The sequence below is a fragment of the Equus przewalskii genome, chromosome 3, assembly GCF_037783145.1.
Source record: "Equus przewalskii isolate Varuska chromosome 3, EquPr2, whole genome shotgun sequence".
NCBI classification, from domain to species: Eukaryota; Metazoa; Chordata; class Mammalia; order Perissodactyla; family Equidae; genus Equus; species Equus przewalskii.
Genome location: NC_091833.1, coordinates 77,141,007 through 77,165,887, shown reverse-complemented (window position 1 = coordinate 77,165,887; position 24,881 = coordinate 77,141,007). Strand labels below are relative to the sequence as shown.

General features: G+C 40.4%; 1 protein-coding gene and 1 long non-coding RNA gene across 2 annotated transcripts; one reads left to right on the top strand and one right to left on the bottom strand.

The window, feature by feature from the left end:
- The first annotated feature begins 603 nt into the window (after positions 1 to 603).
- On the top strand, positions 604 to 24,319 carry TMEM165 (transmembrane protein 165). The gene is made up of 6 exons (XM_070614910.1): positions 604 to 1,432; positions 11,535 to 11,760; positions 17,280 to 17,455; positions 17,969 to 18,151; positions 22,503 to 22,608; positions 23,487 to 24,319. Exons 1-6 carry the CDS (start codon positions 806 to 808, stop codon positions 23,561 to 23,563), a joined length of 1,395 nt encoding a protein of 464 aa, XP_070471011.1. The 5' UTR covers positions 604 to 805; the 3' UTR covers positions 23,564 to 24,319.
- Positions 4,898 to 8,341, bottom strand: LOC139082581 (uncharacterized). Its single transcript, XR_011538738.1, has 2 exons — positions 5,739 to 8,341; positions 4,898 to 5,268 (listed from the first exon to the last, which is right to left on the bottom strand). It is a non-coding gene; the product is annotated as an uncharacterized lncRNA (long non-coding RNA).
- Positions 24,320 to 24,881: the final 562 nt, after the last annotated feature.

The window sequence follows — 24,881 nt, the reverse complement described above, 5'->3', positions numbered from 1 at the left end:
TAAACTCAAAGTAGGTTTGTCCACTTTGCCACAGATCATTTTGGTGGATTCATGTCTTTTCTCAATATTTGGTGACAACCTTCCTTAGCTCTTCACAAAGTACAAGTTTAATACATGTAAATATATGTAAAGTATTTGGAATAGTGCCTGGCACATGGATGCACCATCTTAGTCAAACTTCTGATAACTAAACAGCTCAACTTTTTACACAAGATGTCAAAGTATTCTCCAGCCCAACCAACCATCCTTTCCTTGCCCAGGCCAATCCCCCTTCTTCAAAAATCCCAAACACTCAATTTCAAAAGCCAAACATTTCGAGAGGCCAGTCTAAGATAGCTGCAGCACAAAACATCCAACACGGAAAGGCGCTGCCGGATAGGGGCCATGTTGGATGTTTTTGGTCTGGGGGTGATTATAGGCAAACAAACAATATCAAAAATAAGGCTTGAAAAATTTTGCCTGTTATTTCCGAAGTCTTATTTCAGAGGTTTATTTTAAATAATCGTATCTTGACCCTTAAAGAACACTGTCCTCAGTAGATCGCCTCATCGGAGGTGGCAGGGAGAATCGGTGAGGGAGTGTGGAATCCGGCTAGGCGTGGCGGTTCCCGCAAGTGCCACGTAACCAGGGCGCTCCAACTAATTTGACCTCCAGAAAAGGCGAAGAGAAGCGAAAGGCCGGCATAGATATTAGGGCAGAAGACTCAGGAGGGAGTAGAAGTAAAGAGCCGTGCGGTCCCGGGACCGCGGGCAGAGAGAGAACAGAAGAGGGTCCACAAGAGGGTCCCGGGTGGGGCGCCAGAAGGATGCGAGGAGAGGACGGTCACGTGGCGCCCAGCACAGGCCGGGAGCGCCAGGTCCAATGGGAGGAGGGCGCGAGCCGCACCTCAACCTGCCCGCGGACGTCACGACGCCGAGGCGGACGTCGGGCCAATGGGAGGCCGTCACGGGCAGGGGCGGGGCCCGGAGGATTGGGCTGGGCCGCCCTGAGACAGTTGGCAGAGCCGTGTGGCCGCCGCGGGAGAGAGGGAGGACCGAGCCGGCGGCCGCGGAAGCCGGCCTGCCTAAGCCTCCCGCCCGCCCCTGCCCCTCCCGCATGGTGCCGGCTCTTCTCTAAGCGGCGGCGGCGAGGCGTGAGGGACGCGCCGCGGAGGCGGCCCGGGCTCGAGGCTTCCCGTCTCCCGCACTTCCTCCTGCAGTGTCCGTGCGCGGCCGTCGCGGCGGGCGGGATGGCGGCGGCCCGGGGCAGCGGCCGCGCATCTGCGCCCCGGCTGCTTCTGCTCCTGCTGTTTCCGCTGTTGTGGGCCCCGGCGGGGGTCCGGGCCGTCCCCGAAGAAGACCTTAGCCACCGTAACAAGGAGCCGCCGGCGCCTGCCCAGCAGCTGCAGCCGCAGCCCGCAGCCGGGCAGGGCCCCGAGCCAGCCCGGGCCGAGGTGAGCGGGCCGCGCCGGGGCGGGCGAGGCTGCGGAGCCGGCGCGCCGGGTACCAGGCTCGCGGGCGCCCTGAGCGCGGCCCTCGGGCCGGAGCTGCGGGCGGGGGAGGGGAGCCCGGCCCCACTCCCCGGGGTGGAGGACGGCGGAGTGCGGTTTTTCCCGGTCAGGCCTGGCCTCGCCCGCTCCTTATGGGGGAGGGGACGGGAGAGCCGCAGGGAGCCCGCTGGATCCCTTCAGTTCGGGAGGACGGGGATGCGCTGAGCCGCGCGCGGGCGTCCTGTTGATCTGATGTATCCCAGAGCTGGAAATACTCATCCCGGGTAGAAAGTTTTTCACAGAGGGCGGCTGGGAGGCTTTTCCTATTCTCTGAGGATGATCACATCTGCCATTTCACTGTGGAAACAGCTTATCCCAAACTGCTTACCCACCTTCAGCTGTGCACGACCTGTGCTTTTTGCCAAATGTGTATGGATTATGAAGCGTGACTCTCACTTTTTAAGGACGTGTCCTGGCTTGTGGGAAGCAGCACTTAGGAAGGCAGAGGAATTCTCCATCCTTGACAGTCAGTCCAGAGTGCCGCAGCGGTATGCGATGCCGAAACTAAATTTTTAAGTGAACTAGAACCCTCTTCTTTGGCCTTCACTAAACATATTAATAACGTCTTAGCTTATGTTAATAGAATCACTTAGGCGCTTGGATTCAGAATCTCCGCAGCATTTTCAGACTTCTTCCCTCTACCAGTCCTGCCTTTCTCGTCTTTTCCAATCAGAGTTCAGGCCCTCTGTAGCCTCTTCTAGTAGGGGTCGGTTTGGCCCTCAACCCCCGCAGTCCCACCCCAGGCTGCATTCAGCCTGTGGCCACCCGACTAATCTTCCTGAACAGTGAATTCTGTTTGACTTCTCGGAAATCCTGCGTTAGTTTCCCCTGCATACTGATTTCAGTCCAGCCTCGTCAGCAGCCTGGTCTGGGTTCTTCCTGATGTGGCTGCAGTCAACCTTCAGGTTTGTCAGCCACCACTCCCGTGCTCGTGCGCTGTACAGTAGTCCCCACCCTTACCCTGGGGGATACATTCCAAGTCCCCCAGTGGGTGCCTGAAACCGGGGAAAGTTCCTAACCCTGTGTATACTGTGTTTTTTCCTATACATACCTGTGGTAAAAGTTTATTTCATAAGTTAGGCACAGTAAGAGATTAACTGCAGTAACTTCCCTTTGGCATATCCGAATTGCCAGCATCACTACTCTTGCACTTTGGGGTCATTATTAAGTAAAATAGTTATTTGAACGCAAGCACTGCAATACTGAGACAGTCGCCCAGGGGGGCACCGAGCAAGATTTCATCACTCTTCTCAGAACCGCGTGCAGCCGAACAGTATGAGTTGCTTATTGCTGGAATTTTCCATTTAATATTTTTGGACCGCGGTTGACCGAGGGTAACTGAAACCGCGGAAAGCGAAACCGCGGACAAGAGGGGACTACTATCTTCCAACCGGAGACGTGCCATGTGCTCTGTTGTTAGTCTCTCTAACAAAAGGCCTTCCTAAAAAAGGGGCCTCAGTGAGCTTGAAGCCCACTGGTCCCAACCGTCCCACCTTTCAGGAACCAGCAGATACCTCCTCTCTGTGGAGATTTTCCTAAAATTCCCTGGTTAAAAGCAGTTTCTCTCTTCCTTGTCCCTCCTGGGCTCAGGTGACTCTGCTAGCCATTTCCACTTCTGAAATTTAACTGAAATGCTGATTCATGAAATTTACTTTTAGTGTTCATCATTTAGCCTTCTTCTGTCATCATTATCAGAAGTTTATTTTAAAACTAACTGTTTTGGATTAAGTAGCTTTGTGAGTGAGCGAGAAAGAGATTATGAATGTAACTTTCCAGGCCTTTCATCAGAGTTTTAGTCATGTGGTGATTTTGAGTGTACAAATAGTGCTAGATATGGCTATTTATGCCCCTTTAGACAGCTAGGGTAAATCTAGCCATGTAAAAGGCAACAGTGTTCAGTGATCATATTTAAGTGATCTTAAGGATCCTTGTCTTTAAAACTGGGCATGTGGAGGGAAGGGGCAGGCACAGTATAGTAGGATTTTTGACTGTAATATTTTGATACATTCTTGGTAGTTCTTTTTAGGTAGGAATTTATTCAAATTTCTTCCATATTGTGGTGGAATGTAGTTGTCTTGTTTTAATTATATTTTCATGTAACTTTTTGATATGGCTCAAGTGATTTTTTTTCTCTGCCTACAGTACTACAGCATGTTGGACGAGATTTTCCTTTCGTATGTTTTCTAAACTATGTAATATATAAGTATCATTTGCTTTTTTTGTCCTTGGTGGAGGTAAAATGTGGTCAGAGTTCAATTTAATAGCCCTGTAAGCAAGGGCTCAGCATTGCTGAGCATCTGAAACTTTCAAGTGTTTTGCTTTGCAACCACATGCAGTAGGTCTTTTAAAAGGGTAGGATATTTAAACTTCCCCTTTTCGTGCCATTATGTGAAAGTGGATTTCTGAAAGTGGAGGGGGAAAAAAATCTCTCCTTCATTGGTAGGCATTCATGTGTAAGATGTGTTATAAAAATGTAGTTGTTTCTTACTTAGAGGGTGCTTTGGAGCAAGATAACTGAACTTCTAATAGGGCTTTCTACATTGAGTATGTTTTTTCCTCTACAATCAGGTCAAAAAAAAAGTTGAGGAGTTCAGAGTTTTGATCACTTGGATCCTTTCATTTATGCAGTTTATGCTTCTAGCCACTTACTCGGTTCTTTTCTTATTCCTTCCCTGGGCAGAGTATGTAATAAAAGAAGCCTGAAGTCCCTTCATTTGGGGGAGATCAGATAGATGTAATAAAGGTAATTTATAATTTGCTGCATATTCTGGAAGTCCACAGAAGAACTGCTCGGCTTGCATAACACTGTCGATAAAGCCACAGAAGCCTATTACCTGCTCCCGTACAAATTCTTGTTATTGTATTTCTGCTTTACTGTTTCTTGGCATTTCTTTTATTTAATGTCTTTCAACTGTGAGAAGGCCCTCCACACAATATTTTAAACTTGTTTCCATTTTCATTAAGTTGCAGTCCTGCCCTGTCCAGTGCAGACTCCCCATTCTAGCTTCTTTACAGCTAAGCTTGAGGCCGTCAGGTGTGAGGACTCTTGTCTCACTCTTGATTGCTTTGTCAGAGTGAAATGATCATTATGTGACTGAATTTGTTGATATTCTACCATCAAAGTAAATCATTAAAAAAAAAGTGAAACTAAATAGATTTAAGACATTTCAAATGTCAAAATTTATAAATACAACACAAAAGAACATTCATAAAAATAACGTTAAACATTCATTAAATAAAAATGTATTTATAAAAATGTAATTGTTAAATATCTTTTAATACGAATTAGCAAATAACATTAATAAAAAAATATTATTTAAAGTACAACAAACTAAACTACCCATAGATAAAAAGACATAATAGTGAAAATTTATAATAAAATATCATTTTATCTTTTATTTTAATGCAGTCTTTCAAAACCAGGTTTATCCTTGGTGTCATTGTTTAAGTTGCACGTATTTTTGTGCACGTTTTACCAACTTCTGAAAAGATTCTTCTGATTTCATGCAATAAAGTAATGGTGAGGACATAGTTCGGAGCCAGTTTTCCTCCGATTCCTTTAGCTTCGAATCATCTCCCCTCTCGTGTGATAACTTTTGTTGAGCAACTTTGTTTTTGTTTTTTTTTTTTTGCAGGGACATCAGTCTTTTTCTTGGTAACAGGCTGTAGATTTTGTTTCAAAGAAAGCATCTTCATCTTCTAGTTTCATCCTGTGTAGATGGAGATTCCGATGCAGGTACCTGTATCAATGTCCATCCAGTTACATGTGCTCATTTGAACTCTAGAACTAGAATAGGAACTATTTTTTCATTGTTGATTGTTATTTTCTTCCTTCACTTGAAGATCATGAAAGCATAAAAGAATACTTTCTAAATGGGGGTACTTTTTTCCCCCGCAATTTTTCAATTTGGAACTAATTTTAGCATTGAGTAAAGAAGAGTTTTACTCGGCAAGTTTTTTTTTAAATTATAAGTTGTTGACCCTGCTCTCAAGATGTAAATAACTTGTTTCAGACCCAAGCTAAGTAATTTGGGTTTCAGTCCCAAATTAAAATACTGAAATAGTGGTATTTGTACCAAGGAGAACCCTATTTCATTACTTAATATGGTATAGCACTGTGTAACTGAACAGTGGGATACCAAAATTGGAATTGTAGTTACTGCCTCTGACCCTCCTGTACACATATGGATACTTGCTTCTCTGCCCGTACCTCTGCCTTTCTTCAGGTATTGGACAAAGCCGTCATGCCCTCCATCCCTCTTCTCTGTCCTTGTGCCTGTTCTCTGACCTCTGGTGCTTTCCTTCCTGTGTCTTTATTCTCCCCTTTTCAAAATTGGTTCCTTTCTGTCTGCTTACACATGCTCACAGGTTTCTCCTATTTGGGCAAAGAGAAAAAAAGGCCATTAATTTAACTGTACTTGACTACATTAGTTTCTCTTCAGTTTTGTAAACCAAATTTCTAACCAGGTAATTAGCTGCTTTTCCACTTTGCCTTAGTCTTCCATTATCTGGCTTTAGCCCCTTTTCATTGAAATTCCATTTTTGATCCTGCCTTATTGCTAAATTCAGGGGTCTTTTTCAGTTCTCATTTGAAACTCTTAACTCTCCACACCTTTAAGGCGTCCTACCCCATCTTGGCTGTATGAACTTGGGAAAATTATTTAACCCTGTTGGTCCTCGGTTTTTCCTCTCATGTGAAGTTGGGATAACAGCTCTTAAGGTTTTTGAGTGTCAAATAAAACAAGGTATATGGAAGTAGCTGGCATCTCGTTAATAGCTTGGTGAAAGGTGATTGTCCCTAACTTGATCGATCATCTGTGATGCTCGCCTGCCCAGCTCTCTAAATATTGAAGACAGTTTTGTTTCCTCTTTTATTCCCCCCTCCTCCCACTTCCCTAAATATAGACATTCTCTAGGGCTCATTTTTTCACCTTCATCTCTGCCTTTTTCCTTGGAAATCTCCTCTACTTGCAAAGCTCTAGCTGATAAGGTTAGGCTGCCAGCAACCGGACACATACCTTGAGGCTGTGCTGGCCTAAACTCATTTCTGATGATCTCTTGGAAACCTTCATTTGAAATGCTTTTTATCACCTCAAATTGAACACAACTGAAACCAAACCCTTATTTTTATTCCTCTTTGCCACATACCTTGTAGGAATACGAATATTTCTCCTAGTCAGCTAGGCAGAAAACCTTGGCATCATCTTTGATTCTCCCCGCTTTTTAAAGTTATGTTGATTTTTCCTTTCTATCATGTGCAGAATTTTTCCTTATCTGTTTTATCTTCAACATTGGTCTTGTGCAGCTGACCTCCTAATTAATTGGTCCAGTGACTGGTATTCTCTGCTTTCCGCCCTGATCTGTTAGTCACAGTGCCTTAATCATGTTCGTGTCTTCTACTCGAAAACTTTTAAGGCTTCTCTCTTGCATCTAAGCTGGTCCATAAACATACAGGATTTTCCGTCTAGGCCCAATTTATCTTTCTCACCTTACCCTAACCATTCATCTGGTTTACTCTGTTCTCAGAACATGCCTGTATACTTTTAAACTGTTAGTCCAGGGAAGTAGGTATTGCATGTACACCAGTGCATCTTCAAGTTAGCCGCTCCATGAGTGAGTAGTGCTGAATCCCACTGAGACTTTCAAGGAGCCTTATGAAATGAACCTCTGAACTGACTTTCCCCATTGGTCCAAGGTTGTCCCGCAGGAGTTAACTCCTCCATACTTCTGGGTAGTGAATGAGTAAGAGCACTTGCTTTCTGGTTGGACCTATAGCCAGTTACAGCCTGTAAGGAATTAGTCCTCCATAGCTGGAGTAACAGACTGGGTCAAGAGATTTTGCAAGTGGTACACAACAGGTGTCTATAATCATGTGCACGGTAAAAAATCCAAAAGGTACAGAAGAGTGTAGAGTGAAAAATACGTCTCCTCCTCCTCTTGTATTCTAGTTCAGGGGTGAGCAAACTGCAGTTTACCACTGACTGCCTGTTTTTAAAATAAAGTTTTATTGGAACAGAGCCATGCCCCTTCATTTAAGTATTATCTATGGCTGATCTCAAGCCACAGCATCAGAGTTGGGTAGTTACCAAAGAGACTTTATGACCCATGAGGTTAAATATTTGGCCCTTTAAAAAAAGTTTGCTGGCCCCTGTTCTGGTCATCTGGTTCCTTCTCTGGAAACACCCACTATAAACTGTTTCCTGAGATTTGGTGTGCATTAACAACTGTGTGTAGACTTTATCTACCTACCTAACTCCCCCCGCCAACACACATATACATCTAATGACTACATACGTAATACATAAATTTTTCAACTTCAAAGTATCTTAGCAATTTTTCTTTGTTAGTACATATAAAACAGAATGTTTTATGTTTTATATGTACTAATATACATTAGCACATATTAGTATTATGGGGCTACTCTTACTTGTTACCCCATAATAATATTGCAGTAAGTAAAGCTACCATTTGGTTAATCAGTTCCCTATTGACGGACATTTAGTTATTTTGTCTTTCTTTGTTATTACAAATGATAACATTATGTTTATACAAAAGATTAACTCCTTAAGCGTTCCTGTCTTAAACTTTGTTTCAGTCACGGACCTGACAAAACTCATTGCCCACAGTATGCATTCAGTTTTATTTAATGGGAGCAGGATCACTGGGGGCTGGAGTTGTTGGGGTAGGTCTTGCTCAAGAGCTTCTCTGTAAGTTGAATCTTGAGGAATCTAGATGAATAGGGGGATAATGAAAAGAGGGTAGGAAGCGAAGTAGGACTGATTGATTGAAGGCTGTGGTTACCAGAAACTTGCCATGCTCTTGAGTGGCCCTGCCCAGTACTATAGCCATGAGCCATGTGGTGATTCCTGAGCCCTTGAGATGTGGCTGGTCCAAACTGAGATGCGCATGAGATGTGTGTGGTGAGTGGAAACACACTGGAGTTTAAAGACTTGGAATGGAAAAAAGAATGTTAAATATCTCATTAGTAACTTAAAAAATATTCCTAGAGTAGTATTTTGGATATATTTGGTTAAACAAAATATTATTAAAAATAATTTTATCTGTTTTTTACTTTTTTAAATGTGGCTAGCAGACAAATAAGAATTACAATATGTGGCTTGCATGATTTTTTTGGACAGTGCTGCTCTGGCCCATCCTTGAGTACGGAGTATAAGGCACATTTGGGGGACTGGTATGTGATTAGTTGGGAGGTGTTGGATGGTTACCAGAATTAAGTACTTGCATTTTATGTTCTAGGCATAAGAAGGCCATTGTAGTTTCTTAGACAGTGATGTGAAGTGAAGAAATTAGTTTTAGGAAGATTAAACTGGTTATGTTGCAGTGTGCTACAATAACTAACTTTAACTGAGCACTTACTGTGTACTAGGCACCACCTGAGGGCTTTATGTGTGTTAACTCATGTAATCCTCACAACAGCCCTATGAGCTGTAGGTACCCCTCACCTTACAGATGGAACTTGAGTCACAAGGAGGTACACTGACTGGCCCAAGCTCATGCAGTAACTGAACCCCGGCAGTCTGATTCTAGAGCCAACATGTTAAACATTATGTCACTCTGCAGGTGACTTAGAAAAAGGAGGTGATCTTTGCACACAGTAAGCACTTAGGTGTTTGATTGACAGCAAATGAATGAATGGTAACTGATCATTTTCTGACCCTATTTATTAACATTTTAAGTTTTAAAAATCATCTATCTTCATATTACCTTGATCCTTTTGTTTGAAATTCTTATCACTATGGTTGGTGGTGGTTTAACACTATGATTTTGGCTATCCGGGACCAGCTCAATATATAGCAAAAGCTGTAAGTTGGTTTTTCTTGTTTTTTATACATAGAAAGATTTTAAGAACATGTATTGTTTTGTTTTGTTGTACTTGTAAGGCAAGTTTTCATTTTATTTACATTTATTTATATAAGTTTTATTTTATCCTCTTCATTTCACAGAGGAACAGAGAGGCTAAGTATTGTAGCCAAGGTTTTATGGCTGGGTATTATAAAACCACATGTATATGTAGTTTTGATTTGTATTGTTTGTTTTTAAAAGTAAATATTTTTTGTTTGAGCTTGGAGCTAATTGGTTGTAAATGGTGTATATTTATTCCTAAAAAATTTCTTGGATTTCATATCCTAAATATTTTACAGTGAGATTTCTTCATACGAAAGGGATATCCAAGAGGAAAATGTTGCATTAGGGAAAGCCAAATGAAAATGCTTAGGTTTTTTATGATGCTTAATGTTGATAGGGTATTGGAGGAGAAAGGAAGCTCATTTTTACAGGAGCCTCAGCACAGCTGAACTAATGTGGTGATGGAGAGAGAGCTGGAGCCCCTTCAGAGGGTACCTGCTTGATCCAGAGCTCGCTTCCAAGCTGCCCTTTGATTTAGCCCTGACACCCAATGTTACCTAAAATACTAAATTTCCCCAATTTTTAGCTCAGAGGTCTAGTCTGACTAATGCTTAAATTTATCTGATCTTTACCGTGGAATTTGGGAGTCAAGATTATGTCGTGTTTTAAGGAATGACATGCACACTAAGAATTTAGGATCTTATTCTTATAAGAATATAGAATATTCTCTGGCTGGGGATTTTTACCCTGTCAAAAATCACATACGTTCTTGGGTTTCTTTTCCTGTTTTATCTCTTAGGTTTCTGGAGATAGGCTTTAAAAATTAATTAAAGATAGGCTATAGGATTAGAAGAGACCTTTAGAAGTGATTTATCTAGTCCAGGGTTTCTCACACTGGGAAGTATTGATATTTTGGATTAGATAATTGTTATGTGTGTCTGGGAGGCTGTCCTGTGCATTATGTCCTGACCACAGCTGCATCTCTGGCCTCTACCCACTAGATGCCAGTATACTGGTTCCCCTTCAGTTGTGACAACCAAAAATGTCTCTGGACATTGCCAGAAGACACCTGGGAGACAAAATTGCTCTGGTTGAGGACCGCTGGTAAAGCAGGTTTCCCGTCAGCGGCGGTTCCCGTCTCGGAACTCTGCCGTGGAGGGAGTCTCCCTCCTCTGGTGGTCCATTTCAGCTTCAGCTGCTCTCAGTGTAGCCGTCTTTGCTCTGTGTTAAGCGAAAGCCTGCCGCCTGTAACTTTGTAGTTCTACCTCTGGGGACCATACAGCCTCACATATAGACTTTCTCAGTTATTGGAACGTAGGCATCCAGCCCTGCCTGGTCCCTCAGTGATTGTCTTAGAACCTAAGTTGGCAGACTTTTTTTTGTAATGGCCAGATAATACTTTTAGGTTTGGCCTTATATTTACAAGCTACTTAAGGTCTCTGTTGCAGAATTTTCTTTTCCTCCCTCCCTCTTTATTTTCTGTAAGCCCTTAAAAATGTAAACAACCTTCTTAGCTGGACTTGGCCTCAGCAGGGTGCCATCCCTGGTTTCCGAGTCTCTCCTGTCTGAGGTGAGCTTCAGAGGGCAGTGCCTTCTTAAAATGTGGTGCCTCGGAGCCAGCACGGGACTTATGGAAAGGGCGGCCTTTTTGGAGCTTTGTCACCTTTCTAACTTAAAACGACCTTAATGCTAACCAAGTCTGTAGTTTGTCTTTTTTATTAGGCCCCATTACTGCCTAGGATATTTTTAGACTTACTGTAGGACCATCCATATATCCAACTATATTAGGCCTCATCTTTGCTAGAGCCAACTCCTGCTCTAGCCTCTTGAGCACTTTCTGGATCCTGCTTGGTCCTCTAAAGTGTTAATGATTTCTTTCAGCTTCCTGTTATTTAAATGTTTGATAAACATATGTTGGTCTGGTACCCAAGTTATGAATAAAAATTTGAATAACACATAGCTAAGAACTAAATCTCAGCTTAGAGGTTGCTGTCGTTACTAATGGCTTTCAAAGTGATTAGCAGTAAATAAATCTAATGACTAAGACAGGAAAACGATCTTAATTCACATACAAAATAAGAGACTATTAAGTAATGATGTTTTTCAAAAAATAGCTGATATTTATGTTTTTTTATTTCAGAAAGGTTTTACACCAGCTGCCCCGGTTCATACCAATAAAGAAGATCCAGCTGCCCAAACTAATTTGGGATTCATCCATGCGTTTGTTGCTGCCATATCAGTTATCATTGTATCTGAGCTGGGTGATAAGACATTTTTTATAGCAGCTATCATGGCAATGCGTTATAACCGTTTGACAGTGATGGCTGGTGCTATGCTTGCCTTGGGCCTAATGACTTGCTTATCAGGTGAGTGTGCTTTTTCTTCCTAATGAGTTTATTGACCTAAGGAGAAAGCATGGTGTGTGGCATTGAGTCACTGAATCATTCAGCTAGTTATGTTGGAATGTGGTGCACATTCCAGGAGTTAGTAAATAGAAAACGGTTTCAGTACGTAAACTCCTAAAAACCATATTGCACTTATAAAATTAAATTTTCAGCTATTCAGTCAAGATACATACTCATTTATTCACTAGTTTTTTAATCCTTGCTTTTGTTGTGTATATCCTTGCTTTTTTCTTTTCTGTTCAGATAAGCTTATTTATATCTGACATATTAGAAATAGGCATATTGTGTAAAAGTATTTTTTTAAGTATATTTTAAAATATACCCAGTGAAATCCAAATATCATTAGCAATTTGATAACCACTATAACCATCATTCCTTTAAAAAAACGTGAACAAACTCTTCTTTAACATTTGGGATTTACATTGTTCTTTTTTCTCCTTTAATTCTTATTTTCATTTACTTTCCTCATAGAATTTTACTCTATAAGTTTTTGCTTGAAAATCTTTTGTGGATCACACTGTCATATTTATCTTGAGCAAAAATATGCATATAAATTGAATTTTAAAAGATGCTGAATATTTCCTTTGTTACGTCTCTAAATGTTAACATTTTTTATGGACTGAGTTATAGTTATTAATACTCAGTTGATCAAAACAAAATATATCACAAATTTAAATAAACATTTTTAAACTAGAAATGCATCTCTTAATGACATGATAGAACTATTCAAATTAGTTGATATGACCATGCATGATACTTATTGCTAGAGTGAAGCAAGGTTTAGAATCAATACTGGGGGCCGGCCCAGTGGTACAGCAGTTAAGTTCACATGTTCCGCTTTGGTGGCCCAGGGTTCGCTGGTTTGGATCCTGGGTGCGGACCTATGCACTGCTTGTCAAGCCATGTTGTGGCAGGCGTCCCACATATAAAGTAGAGGAAGAAGAGTAGAGGAAGAAGGGCACAGATGTTAACTCAGGGCCAGTCTTCCTCAGCAGAAAGAGGAGGATTGGTAGATGTTAGCTCAGGGCTAGTCTTCCTCAAAAAAAAAAAAAAAAAAAATTAGAATCAATACTGATCCTTTTTTTTTTAAGTAGATTTAAGGGCTGAGAAATCTTATTCATCTAAATAAGTAGATAGGAAGGAATTTTGTTATAGGCATGACATTCAGGTCATTGAATTACTGGGTTATATGCTAAAAATCACACCCTGGTCTGTCATCAAAAAGGATTTTTAACGATTTACCAGCTGACAGCTTAATAAGGTCTTCTGTTGATTTTGTTGAAAGCAGAGGATTGGAACTATCAGGTATACCAAAATAAGTTTTTCTGAAATTTATCAAATGACTATTCTTATGCATGTTAGTCTGTTACTTAGAACTAACTTGTTTAACTGGATATATTTAGAAGTGATTGAGAAAATTGAAATACTGTTAATTTCAGAGTACTTTTGCCAAGAAAGGATTTCATTTTAAAAATTATATCACATGTTTTAAATAATATTTTTCTGGAACCTTGGGACTGCAGCTTTAGGTCATTCAATTTATGGAACATGTTTACCACATTCCCTAATTGCCATGGCAGTTCTAGTAAGTTCATGGAAAATCATCTAAGTCAGGCTTATTTTCTGTTAGAAATCATTTGACTTGGTTTTTTAATTTAAATAAACATCATATACATCCCCATTACAACTATCCACCTTAGAATTCTAATTGTGAAAGGATGGGTGGATGGATTAGGCATGGAATTCAGCCTTGAGTGGGCCGCTTGGGGGAAATCGGACACTGTAGGGCTTTGGTGTTTCTGTCTCATGCTCTCTTTGCTTTGCTATAACAAGACTCTGCCTTAGGGAAAATGCATTTGTTTACACTGGTTGGCTGGATGAAAGAGGCATGATTTCTAAGTGAAAATCATTCCTACCAAGGCCAAAATACCCTATTTCTAAAACCATGACCATTCTTTCCAAGGCCCATAATGCCCTTATTTCTAATGCCTTGACCTTATCCGAAACTTGTATTAAGACAGGGAAGGCCCAAAGCTCTATCTTTGGTTTATGATGCCTTGGTTTAGGACACCAATGTTTCACACCCCCTTTTTGGCACCTCCATACTTGGGGAAATGCACATAGGAAGCTGGGTAAAAGGCTTCTTTGTAAAGTGGGCAGAGGGCAACTGTGAAGAAAGGTGTGAGAAAGGAGAAACGCCCATGACTCCTTTGACTACCAGCATGTTTTCAGGCAGATGAGTTTTAGGAAAGAGTACACATGAAAGTTGAACTTCTGGAAATCGATTCTTTCACAAACTATTAATCCGTGTCCCCTTGTAAAGTCTTTGTGTACCCCTGGGGGATGTCAGTCCTAGTTTCTAAATTGCTCCTGCGCACCTCCTGTCTCTTTTATACTTCGCAGAGGGCTAAGCGAGCTAGGGAGGCTGCCTGGGGTGGATCCAGGCTCGTGCCCTCACTTCGCTGGGGATTGACCTCGCCTCTGCCATCTGACGACAGGGATGATATCATGCCTACTTCAGGATTTTATTATTACTGCTGTTCTCTCTCCTTCTCAAGGCCTTCCTCCCATTTCACTCCTTATCTACTTGCACCCTGATTTCTGCTTCTAACACTGTTGTAAAGGCTTCAGTAATCAGCTTTTCTTACTACAGAGTTCAGTTTTGATTTTAATGAGCCCCTCAGACCACACTCACAGGCATTCCTGCCTTTTCATGCTTTTGGCTTCTATGATACCATGTGCTTCTTGTTATATTTCTATCTCGCTAAAAAAAATTTTTGTACCATAAGTATTGATATTCCCCACAACTTTATCCTTGGCCCATTTTTTTCCCTTCACGCTAATGTTCTTGTGCCGAGTGTTCTCAGTTTAGTTACCTGTAAGTCAGTGATTCCCAAATCTATATCTTCACTCGAGATATTTTTCTTGGAACTTCAGCATTGCCAGGGTGTGGAGGGACCCGTACATTTGTAGCTCCATTCTGACTGGATGCAAAGCACTTGCTTAAAGAGAAAATAACCTCTTGTTCCCAGGGCAAACGTGCTTGAGTGTCTGAGGACAGGTTTCCGAGGAAGGAGGAAATAAAGGGACAATAACCAGGGGGAGAAAAAGTTATGCCAAGTACTTTTTTGCTCTCTAAGGAGCTGTCAAGGCAAAAAAGGTGGAATTATAAGTGTCAGTAAGTAGTAACAATTTTTTAGATGATCTGAAGATAAAAGGAAAACTAAGTTTAGGAGATTTAAAAAGGTTTGCTACATTTCATTTTTAAATTTTTACAACTTTATGCAGAATATTTTAAATTTACAAATTTACAAAAATAAGGTAGTACAAAGAATACCTATATACCTTTTATCCAGGTTCACCTGTTGTTAACATTTTACCTATTTGCTTTAGCATTTGTGACCTATCCATTTATCTATATCTAAATAAAATTATGTGTATGTGCACACATTTATTTAGATATGTATGTGAACATGTACCCAATTTATATATCTGTAGATATGTGTACATATACACATAATATATATCTTTATATACATAATAGATTCATTACTTTAATCTGCCATCCATATAGTCTTTTAATCTGAAATGTTTCCACAGCCTTTTCTTATGTTTTACAATATTAACATTTTTTAAGAATACAGCTCTCCCCCATTTAATGCACTGTTCCTCATTTTGTATTTGTCTGATGTTTCCTCACGATTAGCTTGAGATTATGCATTTTTGACTAGAACACTGCATAGGTGGTGATGTTTGTTGTTCTAAGATACCACATCTGGAAGCACATGATGTCCATTTGTCCTTCACTGATGTTAGTTTTGATCACCTGGTCGAGATTTCTCTTGTATACTGTCTTTTTCTCTTCCCTGGCAACTAATATGCCATCTTTAGGGAGATACTTTAAGACAATACAAATACCTGTTTCCCATAGTGTAGCATCAGTTGATGCCTCTCACATGATGTAAACTTTGATGCTTGCAAAATGCTGGCTTTCTAACTCTAGTGCCCGATCCACATTTACCAGTGAGCCCCAGCATACTACTCTTAAGAAAGAGCTCTCCTTCCTTTCCTATTGGTTTGTCTGTTTATTATCAGTATAAACTCATGAATTCCTTTTTTCAGTGGTTTATAATTAATTAGTTAACTACATTGTTGCTTAAATTGTCCCAGATTTGGTGGCTGGGAGCCCCTCCAAGCTGGCTCCTGTGTCCTTGTGACATGCTCCCATTGTTGGTTTTTGTCCTTCCTTCCTTTCTAGTTATAACAAGATAATACAAGTTCATCTTGTACCTACTCTGCCCAGTCCGGGAGTTAATCATTTCTCTGAAGGAGACTTTAGTGGGGAATGGTATTAGAAACCCAGATATGGGTGTAAAGTTGGCTCATTGTTACTGAGATGTCTTTGCTTCTTGGCCCTTTCAGTGGACAGAGCTAGAAAATACGTCTGTATCGCACACACATAGACACATATACACAAATATACACACATATGTAATGGAAATATAGATGGGCACATAAGCATAGGTTTGATACATTTCTAAACATGATTTTAAAATCTTTTCAATTTTGTAATATAACAAAGTAGGGAGTAGTTTACCAATGTGGTTATACATTTGATGTTCAGGTAAATTTGTAAGTGTTGTACCCATTTATAAAAAGAGCTTGTGAAGTAAAGAGTAATTGCATTTATTACATTCATGGAAATATCCTCTGGCCCTGCCATAGGTTTTCAATTTTAATTATTGAACTGATATTACTGAGCTAAATGTGTTTCACAGTTAGGATTTGGGTTCTTGATGTAGTTCCAGGTATAGTTTTTTGTATAGCTTATATAATTGTCCTCTTTCCTTAATGATAGGAAAAGAATGGTACTAAATAAGTAAGTCTGTTGTAAATGTTATTTTAATATATATTACGGAATTATTAGTTTTCGTTCATAAGGTATACTTAAATAGTTATAAAGGAGCAGAGTTTGAATCGTGCCACGTGACAATCTAGTCATGATTCTTCACTATAGAAGTTTGTAATTTAAAGGTTTGTGATGAAGAAATATCGTTTACCTAGGAAAATGGTGTAGCTTCCGGGTTCTAAGATTTCAGGGTCCTTGGAGGGCATGAGAGTTCACACTTCTCCCTAAAGTAGTATGCCTGCAGGACATGTGGCAGCCCAGCCCCTGGCTGAGCGTGTCTGGAGAGGAGTTCATTATCTCATGAGAGGGCCTTGTGGAACATGCGCCATCTTCAACTGGGCCATTGATTTCTTGATAAACTATGTTAAGTCATTGGCTAGACCTAAGGGCTCAGTATTGGTGGACGGAAAGAAGTGGCATTATTTAGGGTTATTACATAGTAGATTAACTTCTCATATGAACCATTTTTCCTTTAAAACAGTGATAAATTATGATTTCTGAAGTTAACTGTTCCTTTGGTTGGTTGTGATGCATGCTAGTTAACCAGCTACATTGTTGCATTTTCTTCCAGTTTTGTTTGGCTATGCCACCACAGTCATCCCCAGGGTGTATACATACTATGTTTCAACTGCATTATTTGCCATTTTTGGCATTAGAATGCTTCGGGAAGGTTTAAAGATGAGTCCAGATGAAGGTCAAGAGGAACTGGAAGAAGTTCAAGCAGAATTAAAGAAAAAAGATGAAGAAGTAAGTCATAGCACTGTTAAATATGTGGACCAAAGAGGCATTCAACTAAAAATAAACACTATCCAGAGGTTTTTTAGTGGTCATCATATCTGTGTGATATGTGTAGGCTACACAAAAATAGCTTATTTTGCTTAGTTTCCATTCCTGCACCTGGCTGTGATATGACTCTCTGGGTTAGTGTAAATGTGGTAGAAAGGATGTGGGGCTAAATACTGAACACATGTAATCAGATTCCTTAATTACATTGATCTTAAGAACATGGAAACTGTAGTTTATAATTTTACATATTTCTTCCCATAGCATCTAGGATAGCAAGTGATCAGTATATATTGTTTGATTTACTAGGGTGGAATGGTAGAATTGAGAATATAGCATTTGTTGCTATGTCCAGTGGGTCAAAAGAGAAGTCTGAGGTCACATAACTTTAGTTTCTTGGAGCATATTACTTAAAGATTAGTAATATTGTGCTATTTTGATTTGATTCCTGGGATTTCTTTTTTTTTTTTAATTTAGTTTCAACGAACCAAGCTCTTAAATGGACCAGGAGACGTTGAAACGGGTACAAGCACAACAATACCTCAGAAAAAATGGCTGCATTTCATTTCACCTATCTTTGTTCAGGCTCTTACATTAACATTCTTGGCAGAATGGGGTGATCGCTCTCAACTAACTACAATTGTTTTGGCGGCAAGAGAGGTGAGTGGTACTTGAGAGATGACTGCTTCTGTATTTTTTTTTTTTTTTTTTTTTGAGGAATATTAGCCCTGAGCTAACATCTCCCACCAATCCTCCTCTTTTTGCTGAGGAAGACTGGCCCTGAGCTAACATCCGTGCCCATCTTCCTCTCCTTTATATGTGGGATGCCTGCCACAGCATGGCTTGCCAAGCAGTGTGTAGGTCCACACCCGGGATCCGAACTGGCTAACCCCGGGGTGCCAAAGCAGAACATGCAAACGTGACTGCTGCACCACCATGCTGGCCCCCAACTGCTTCTGTGTTAACTCAGCATAACTAATGTTACTTTGTCCCAGAGGACACTAGACACAGTCAAGGTGGGCCAAGGGATTATTTCATATGCTAAACTGTTGTAGATCTAATAATCCTGCTGCTCCTTAAATTTGACCTTCTCCCAGTTTCTACAGTCACTCAGATGGTATTCTTGTGTTCAAACTTAATTGCTCTCTTTTGACCCTTCTTCTGGAACTTCGGTTTTGCTGAAATGATGCTGGGGCAGTTGTCTTGGCTTGGTTTTCTTTTCTTCTCAGAACTTTCCTTTGTATACTTGCTGAGAATTTAAATTGGTATATTATCATTGAAGGCCAGTTTGGCAATAAATATCTAAAGCCTTAAAGTGGTTATCTTTGGGTTTTTCTGTTCCTTGTGCTAAAGAAACAATGGACTGTTGCATAGGTTAGTTGGAAAATTTAAGTCTTAACCCCAGAACTAAGGCCTACGATGGTAAGGTGAAGAGACCTCAGATCATCTCGTTCATTCTAGCCTTTGCTCTACAGATAAAGAACTGAGGCCCAGAGAGATTGGGTGACTTTTCTGAGGACATAAGCTAGTCGGTAGCAAGGGCAAGGACTAGAGCCAAGGCAATCTGCCTTCTAACCTTTTCTATATTTTGTTCATAGTTTTCAAATACCTCTTACATAAAAGTACCTGTTTTTAAAAAAATTTTAATGTTTTTTTTTTTTTGTAAGGAAGATTGGCCCTGCCCTAACATCTGTTGTCAGTCTTCCTCTTTTTGCTTGAGGAAGATTGTCCCTGAGCTAATATCTGTGCCAGTCTTCCGCTATTTTATGTGGGATGCCACCACAGTGTGGCTTGATGAACACTGCGAGGTCCACACCCAGGATCTGAAACTGTGAACCCTGGGCTGCCAAAGCTGAGCACATCAACTTAACCACTATAGCACAGGCTGGCCCCAAATCTTTATTTCTTTTGAGGAGATTAGTAAAGTTTTACGTGAGGTGTCTGTAATTATTCACACAGATTTATTAAGATTTATGGAGGAGATGGTTGTGGAATAGAATGGTTCTGCTACTTTTCAGGCTCTTGTTGATCTTAACTAATACTATTTCTTATCTGTTTTTATATCTACTAACTTACATTGTTTTTATCAGATGGTAGGGTTTAGAGAACAGGCTTGATCTGAATTTGTTTTTAACTCCTAGGAAATACGTACTGTAAAAGAACAAGTTCCTTAAGATAGGCTTCAGTTTAAAACAGGAATCGAGAGTTGAAGGCCAGAGCTAAGATACTCGGGGCAGGGCTGTTTTGTCAGGCCTCAAGAATGCTGTAATTTGGAAAAAAATGGAACTCGATTTTTCATTGGATTACCATAATTTTAAAGTAAACTTTCTTTAAAATTGTCACTTTAATGACTTTGCGCTGTATTTTTCTTGAATTCTAGCCCCCTTTTTTGGCTTAGATTGCCAGAATTGGGACTTGAAAGTGACCAACCATTTTGTGGTGGTGGCGGTTCTGCCCATTGCTACCATGATGGCAGAATCATTGCATTTTTCTTAATGCTATCATCTGAATGGCAGAGTGACTGGTGACAGGCTCAGGACTCCCTGTCTGTGTGCACTAGCTGGGTCCCCTGCATTCCAGCAGCATGGCACCTGCTGCCTGGGTCGGAGTCTCTTTCTGCGTGGCCACATTACTGCAGCACCTCCCTGCGACCTGCTTCGTTTCGTGGGTGGTTCTATGGATAAAACAAGATGATGCCTGTAGGTCCCTGACCAGTGAGCCCTCAGTGTCAGCCACCTTCCACACTACCAGCACCTTGGGGATGTGTAATGAGGTGCTCAAGGGCAGAAATGTGGTTATCTGTCTCTGTTCCCTTAATATTCCTAATTTTATTTTGGTAATTTTTTTGTATAAACCATGCAGTAAGTCTAGTTCAGTCCATTTTAGTCTGAACTTCATTTCTGTTTCCAGCATAACTGATTGTTCCCACATTGGATTTCACAGAATCCTAGTGTCCCTTGAGATGTTCATGGGTACTAAGCAAAAAAAAAAAAAAGTTGGGGGGAAAGGTTCCAGGGTCAAATAATATATCCTGGTTTGTTTTGTAGATTGAGTATACAAAATAACAAAGACTCTGAGGAATCCTGCATGAAAGGAACTGTTTAATCCAGTGATTTTTCAAGTATCACTTTCAAATAGAATGAAACCATCTTCTGGATACCAGTTTTAGACGTTACAATACACAAACGGAATTTGGGAAATGTAGTCCCACTCTTCTGTTCTTCACAGTAGATGTTTCAGACTGTCCCCATACACATACACTGCCCACTCTACAGCAAACAGCCTCACCTCCTACTTCACAGAGAGAAGCAGAAGTCATCTTTTCTTCATTCCCACCCATCACGGTGGCAGTCCTTTCCCTCCTGTATTCTGGATTCCAGCTCCCAAGGCCCCCACTGGTAGGGTAAATCTTTGTCTTTCTGCCAGCCCAATTTTGTGAGTATTTTAGCATGCACAAGTTTTTCTCATCTAAAAATGTTTTACCCCTTCCTCAGTTCTAGCTTTCTTCCAAATACAGCCCTCTCCCTTCCCTTTCCCCAGTCTCAGAGGGCTTGGCTGTGATGGGAACAGGAGTTGGCCCTATTTCCTTGCTGACTAGACCCATTGAACTCTAGTTTCTGACCTCACTGGTGATGTTGCTGAGGTACTTTGAGTTCACTGCAGCCCCTGACAGGTCCTGCTGAGGTCATCTTGGGAAGCTAATTGCCTGGCCACCTTTCCAGTCTCCTTTGGGCTCTGCTTTCTCTGTCATTCCTTCAGTGTTGCTTTCCTTGAGATTGTGTTGTCAGCATCCTCCTGCCTTCTCTCCCAGGGTTATTGTATTCAGTCCTATAGCTGATTCACCATTGAACTCAACTGACTCTTGAACTTCTCCACTTTTAACTCCTGTCGGCATCCATGAACTCTTTCTCCAGTGCTTCCTCTACCTTTGTAATCACACTGGTATTATCATAATGCATCCAGAGAATTATGGGTGAGAAACTTGGTGTCATGCCTGACTTTTCTCTTTCCTAACACCTATCATTCACTTATCACTATGGTATATCAGTTATGCCTCAGATTCTCTCAAATGCATCCGCTTTTCTCTGTCCACAGTCTCCCTCGCCAATCCAGGCCAACATTGTTGCTTACCAGGGCTACTGCAGTAGCCTCCTGATTGGTCACCTTGCCTTCAGTCTTGTTTCCTCTCCTCCAGTTCATTCTCTATGCTAGACTTTTAAGGTATAAATCTGTTCTGTCACTCCCCAGCTAAAAACCAACCAGTGCCTAAAAGTCTATAAACTCTCCATTAAGCATACAGGGTCCTTTATGACCCGGCCCCCTCCTACTCTGATGGACTTCTCTCTAGAATTGCTAAAGTACTCTGCAGTTTTCTCTTACTGCTGGCCTGTTGTCATCTACTAGTGTATTCTCTCCTCCACAAAACAAAGTCAAATCCTCCCGCTCGTTCTTCAGGGCTATCTCGCAAACTTTCACTGTTTTCCCAATCTGAGTGCTTCCAGTTTGCTCTGGGTAATAAGTGTTTACTGAATGAATACTATGTTCCTGGCGCAGAGCTAAAGCACTGAGGACACAGTGGAGAATAAAGAAGGCCAGGTCTCTGTTTGGGGGAAGTTACAGTCAGACTATACGCTAAAGGCTTTCTTAAGTTTCCTCACAGCATCAAATACTGCCTGAGGGAAAGATGTCTAGGGTAAGTCTCCTTAGCACTTGTCACCTAAGAGCTAAATATTGCCTGTGAATTAAGTTTAACAACTGCTGAAAGGCTGAATTAGGGTTATTTTGATCTTACACATTTTTTTTCCGTACTTTTGTCTCTAGTCCTAGGTATAACTGGGACAAATTCCTTCAAGCAGCTATTACACTTTTCATAAATTATACACCTGAATTTTTAGAACTATTTTATGCTTTTTTGTTGTTGTTGACCTTCATTTTCAGTACTTAATAGTTATTTCTCAGGTAGCAGTTTCAACCTTGGTTTTAAATTAATGTTAGTTACACTTGTTTCCAGGACCCCTATGGGGTGGCAGTGGGTGGAACAGTGGGACACTGCTTATGCACCGGTTTGGCAGTAATTGGAGGAAGAATGATAGCACAAAAAATCTCTGTCAGAACTGGTAAGTTGTTTATTCTTTTCAGTTATGCACTGCATAATGACATTTTGATCAATGACAGACCGCTTTTATAACAGTGGTCCCGTAAGATTAGTCCCATACAGCCTAGGTGTGTAGTAGACTGTGCCATCTAGGTTCGTCTAAGTACACTCTGTGCTGTTCACACAGCGATGAAATTGCGGAATGATGCATTTCTCAGAACATATCCCCATCGTTAAGCCACACATGACTGTACAAAGAAAATACTGTTTGTTTTAATGAAGTTTTTACTTCTGAAGACTTGGTCTTTGTAATGATAATCTCTGACAGGTTCAATGTATTGCCCCTACTATTGCAAACAGGCTGTTTTCACATGTGTAGATGTTAGTAAAATACAAATTCATCTAAAAGTATTACTGGATTTATAGTAGCTTTTTGTCAACATATTTTAGTATAAACATCATCATGTGGAAAGATGATAATGCTTTGGCCTTAAAAATATGTCTTACAAGATTGGGAATCTTAGGTGGCGACCATATTATTTACTGATTCTCCTGGAAATTTCCTATGTGGCTGGTAGGTCCTAAAAATGGAATAAAAATAGCCAGGAATTGTTGAACATTCTCTTTAATAACTGAGTTTTAAGATGAGTTATAGTTCTATTATTGCCTGTCAGCACTGTCTCAATATAATTTTGTTATTTTTCAAAACCGTTCTGGAGAAGAAACTTACCCTTCCTGTTCAGAGTCAGGCATGTTAAGTGTTCTTTGCTGTGGAAATGGGGTTTGACTGTTTCTAATTTGTTTTTTAGTTAGTTTACTAGATTGGAAAAATAATGGGCAATGTCTTGGCTCCCTCATAGAGGAATTTTGCCTTATTTAACTTTTTCTCTTCTCTTACAGTGACAATCATAGGAGGCGTCGTATTTTTGGCATTTGCATTTTCGGCACTATTTATAAGTCCCGATTCTGGTTTTTAACAAGCTGTTTGTTCATTTGTATTTAAGATAGGTAACTCTTGTCTTTATGTACATAGTGTACATTATAACTAAAAGTGATGGAAAATACTGTATTTTGTAGCACTGATTTGCAAGTTTGACCCATTTAAGGAAAGTATGTCCAAAAGAAATAATCATTGATTCTATTTGCAACATGGATTTTTAAAAGAAACCTGATGTCTAAGTGTGAATTTTTCTTTTCTTCAGCATAATTATGTTAATATGGTCTCTGTTTTTGAGGGTTTTTTGGCTTTTTTAAGGGGGGTATATACAGAACCATTGTGCAGTGGGGTCTACCACTTGATTTTCTTTCAGCACTGACCCCTTTATAAGGAATATAAATTTTCTCCTGGATCACTGATACATTTTAAGATGTTTACCTTAAAATTTTTCCTAGGAGAAGAATGAAATAATTTCTGTGTTTTAAAACGTTTCCCTAAGCCAGTAAGTAGTAGGTTAATCAGAAGTCTTTTTTAAAATTAGGTTCTTTGTTTAAAAAAAGAAAAAGAGCAAGAGAAATGTATTACTGTTATATTGGTAACATGACAAGAATTGTTTGCCAGGTCCATTCTTACTGTTTTTTTTTAATTGGGTAGGAAACCCAATATAAAAACAGTCAATATTTGACAATGGGGAATTACCAAATTAAAAGAGAATACTGTGAGTGTATTCATATTTTTTCTATATTGAATAAACAATGTAACAGATAAAGTATAAATAAAAGTGGTATGACCAGTGCTTGTTTTCCCTTGTGTGTTATACAGGATCACAGCTATCCCATTTATCAAGGTAGTATTAAATACTTACAGAGCAGTTTCTAAAGCTGATGCAAAAACAGGAGCCAAGCATTATTCTAAAACACTCTCTTACTCAACCCTCACACAGTTCTATAAGGTGGCAGATACTAATACAAGGTTTAAAGAAAAAAGTTAATTCGTCCAAGGTAATGTGGGAGAGCAGGGAGTCAAACCAGACAGTTTAATTCTAGAGCCTGTAATCATTGGTTATGGCAAGGCTACCTCGTTTTATCACAGCACCTTCAGTAATCACTGTTATTTAAGTATATTCTAACTTGACTGCTAATTATATTCCATGCAAGCAGCATAACTGCTTTCTCCCAGCCTGATGTGTTCTCTTACCACATGCAGTAACACTGCCATTAGTGGCCTCTTTAGCCCAAAGGACAGTTCTATAGAAACTCCCATGTTCCTTGTGAGACACACGGCAAGTGAGGTTTACTGAGCTACTAGAAAGGTTCACAACGTACAGTAATTTGTAATTTGAAGAGATTATGAAAGAA

What these genes read in the sequence shown, in the direction of transcription:
- TMEM165 (XM_070614910.1), top strand. Translation starts at nt 806, where the DNA reads ATGCGAGGAGAGGACGGTCACGTGGCGCCCAGCACAGGCCGGGAGCGC. An exon ending in CCGAGCCAGCCCGGGCCGAG is followed by an intron (nt 1,433 to 11,534) that starts GTGAGCGGGCCG and finishes TTTTTATTTCAG; the next exon opens with AAAGGTTTTACACCAGCTGC. An exon ending in AAAAATCTCTGTCAGAACTG is followed by an intron (nt 22,609 to 23,486) that starts GTAAGTTGTTTA and finishes CTTCTCTTACAG; the next exon opens with TGACAATCATAGGAGGCGTC.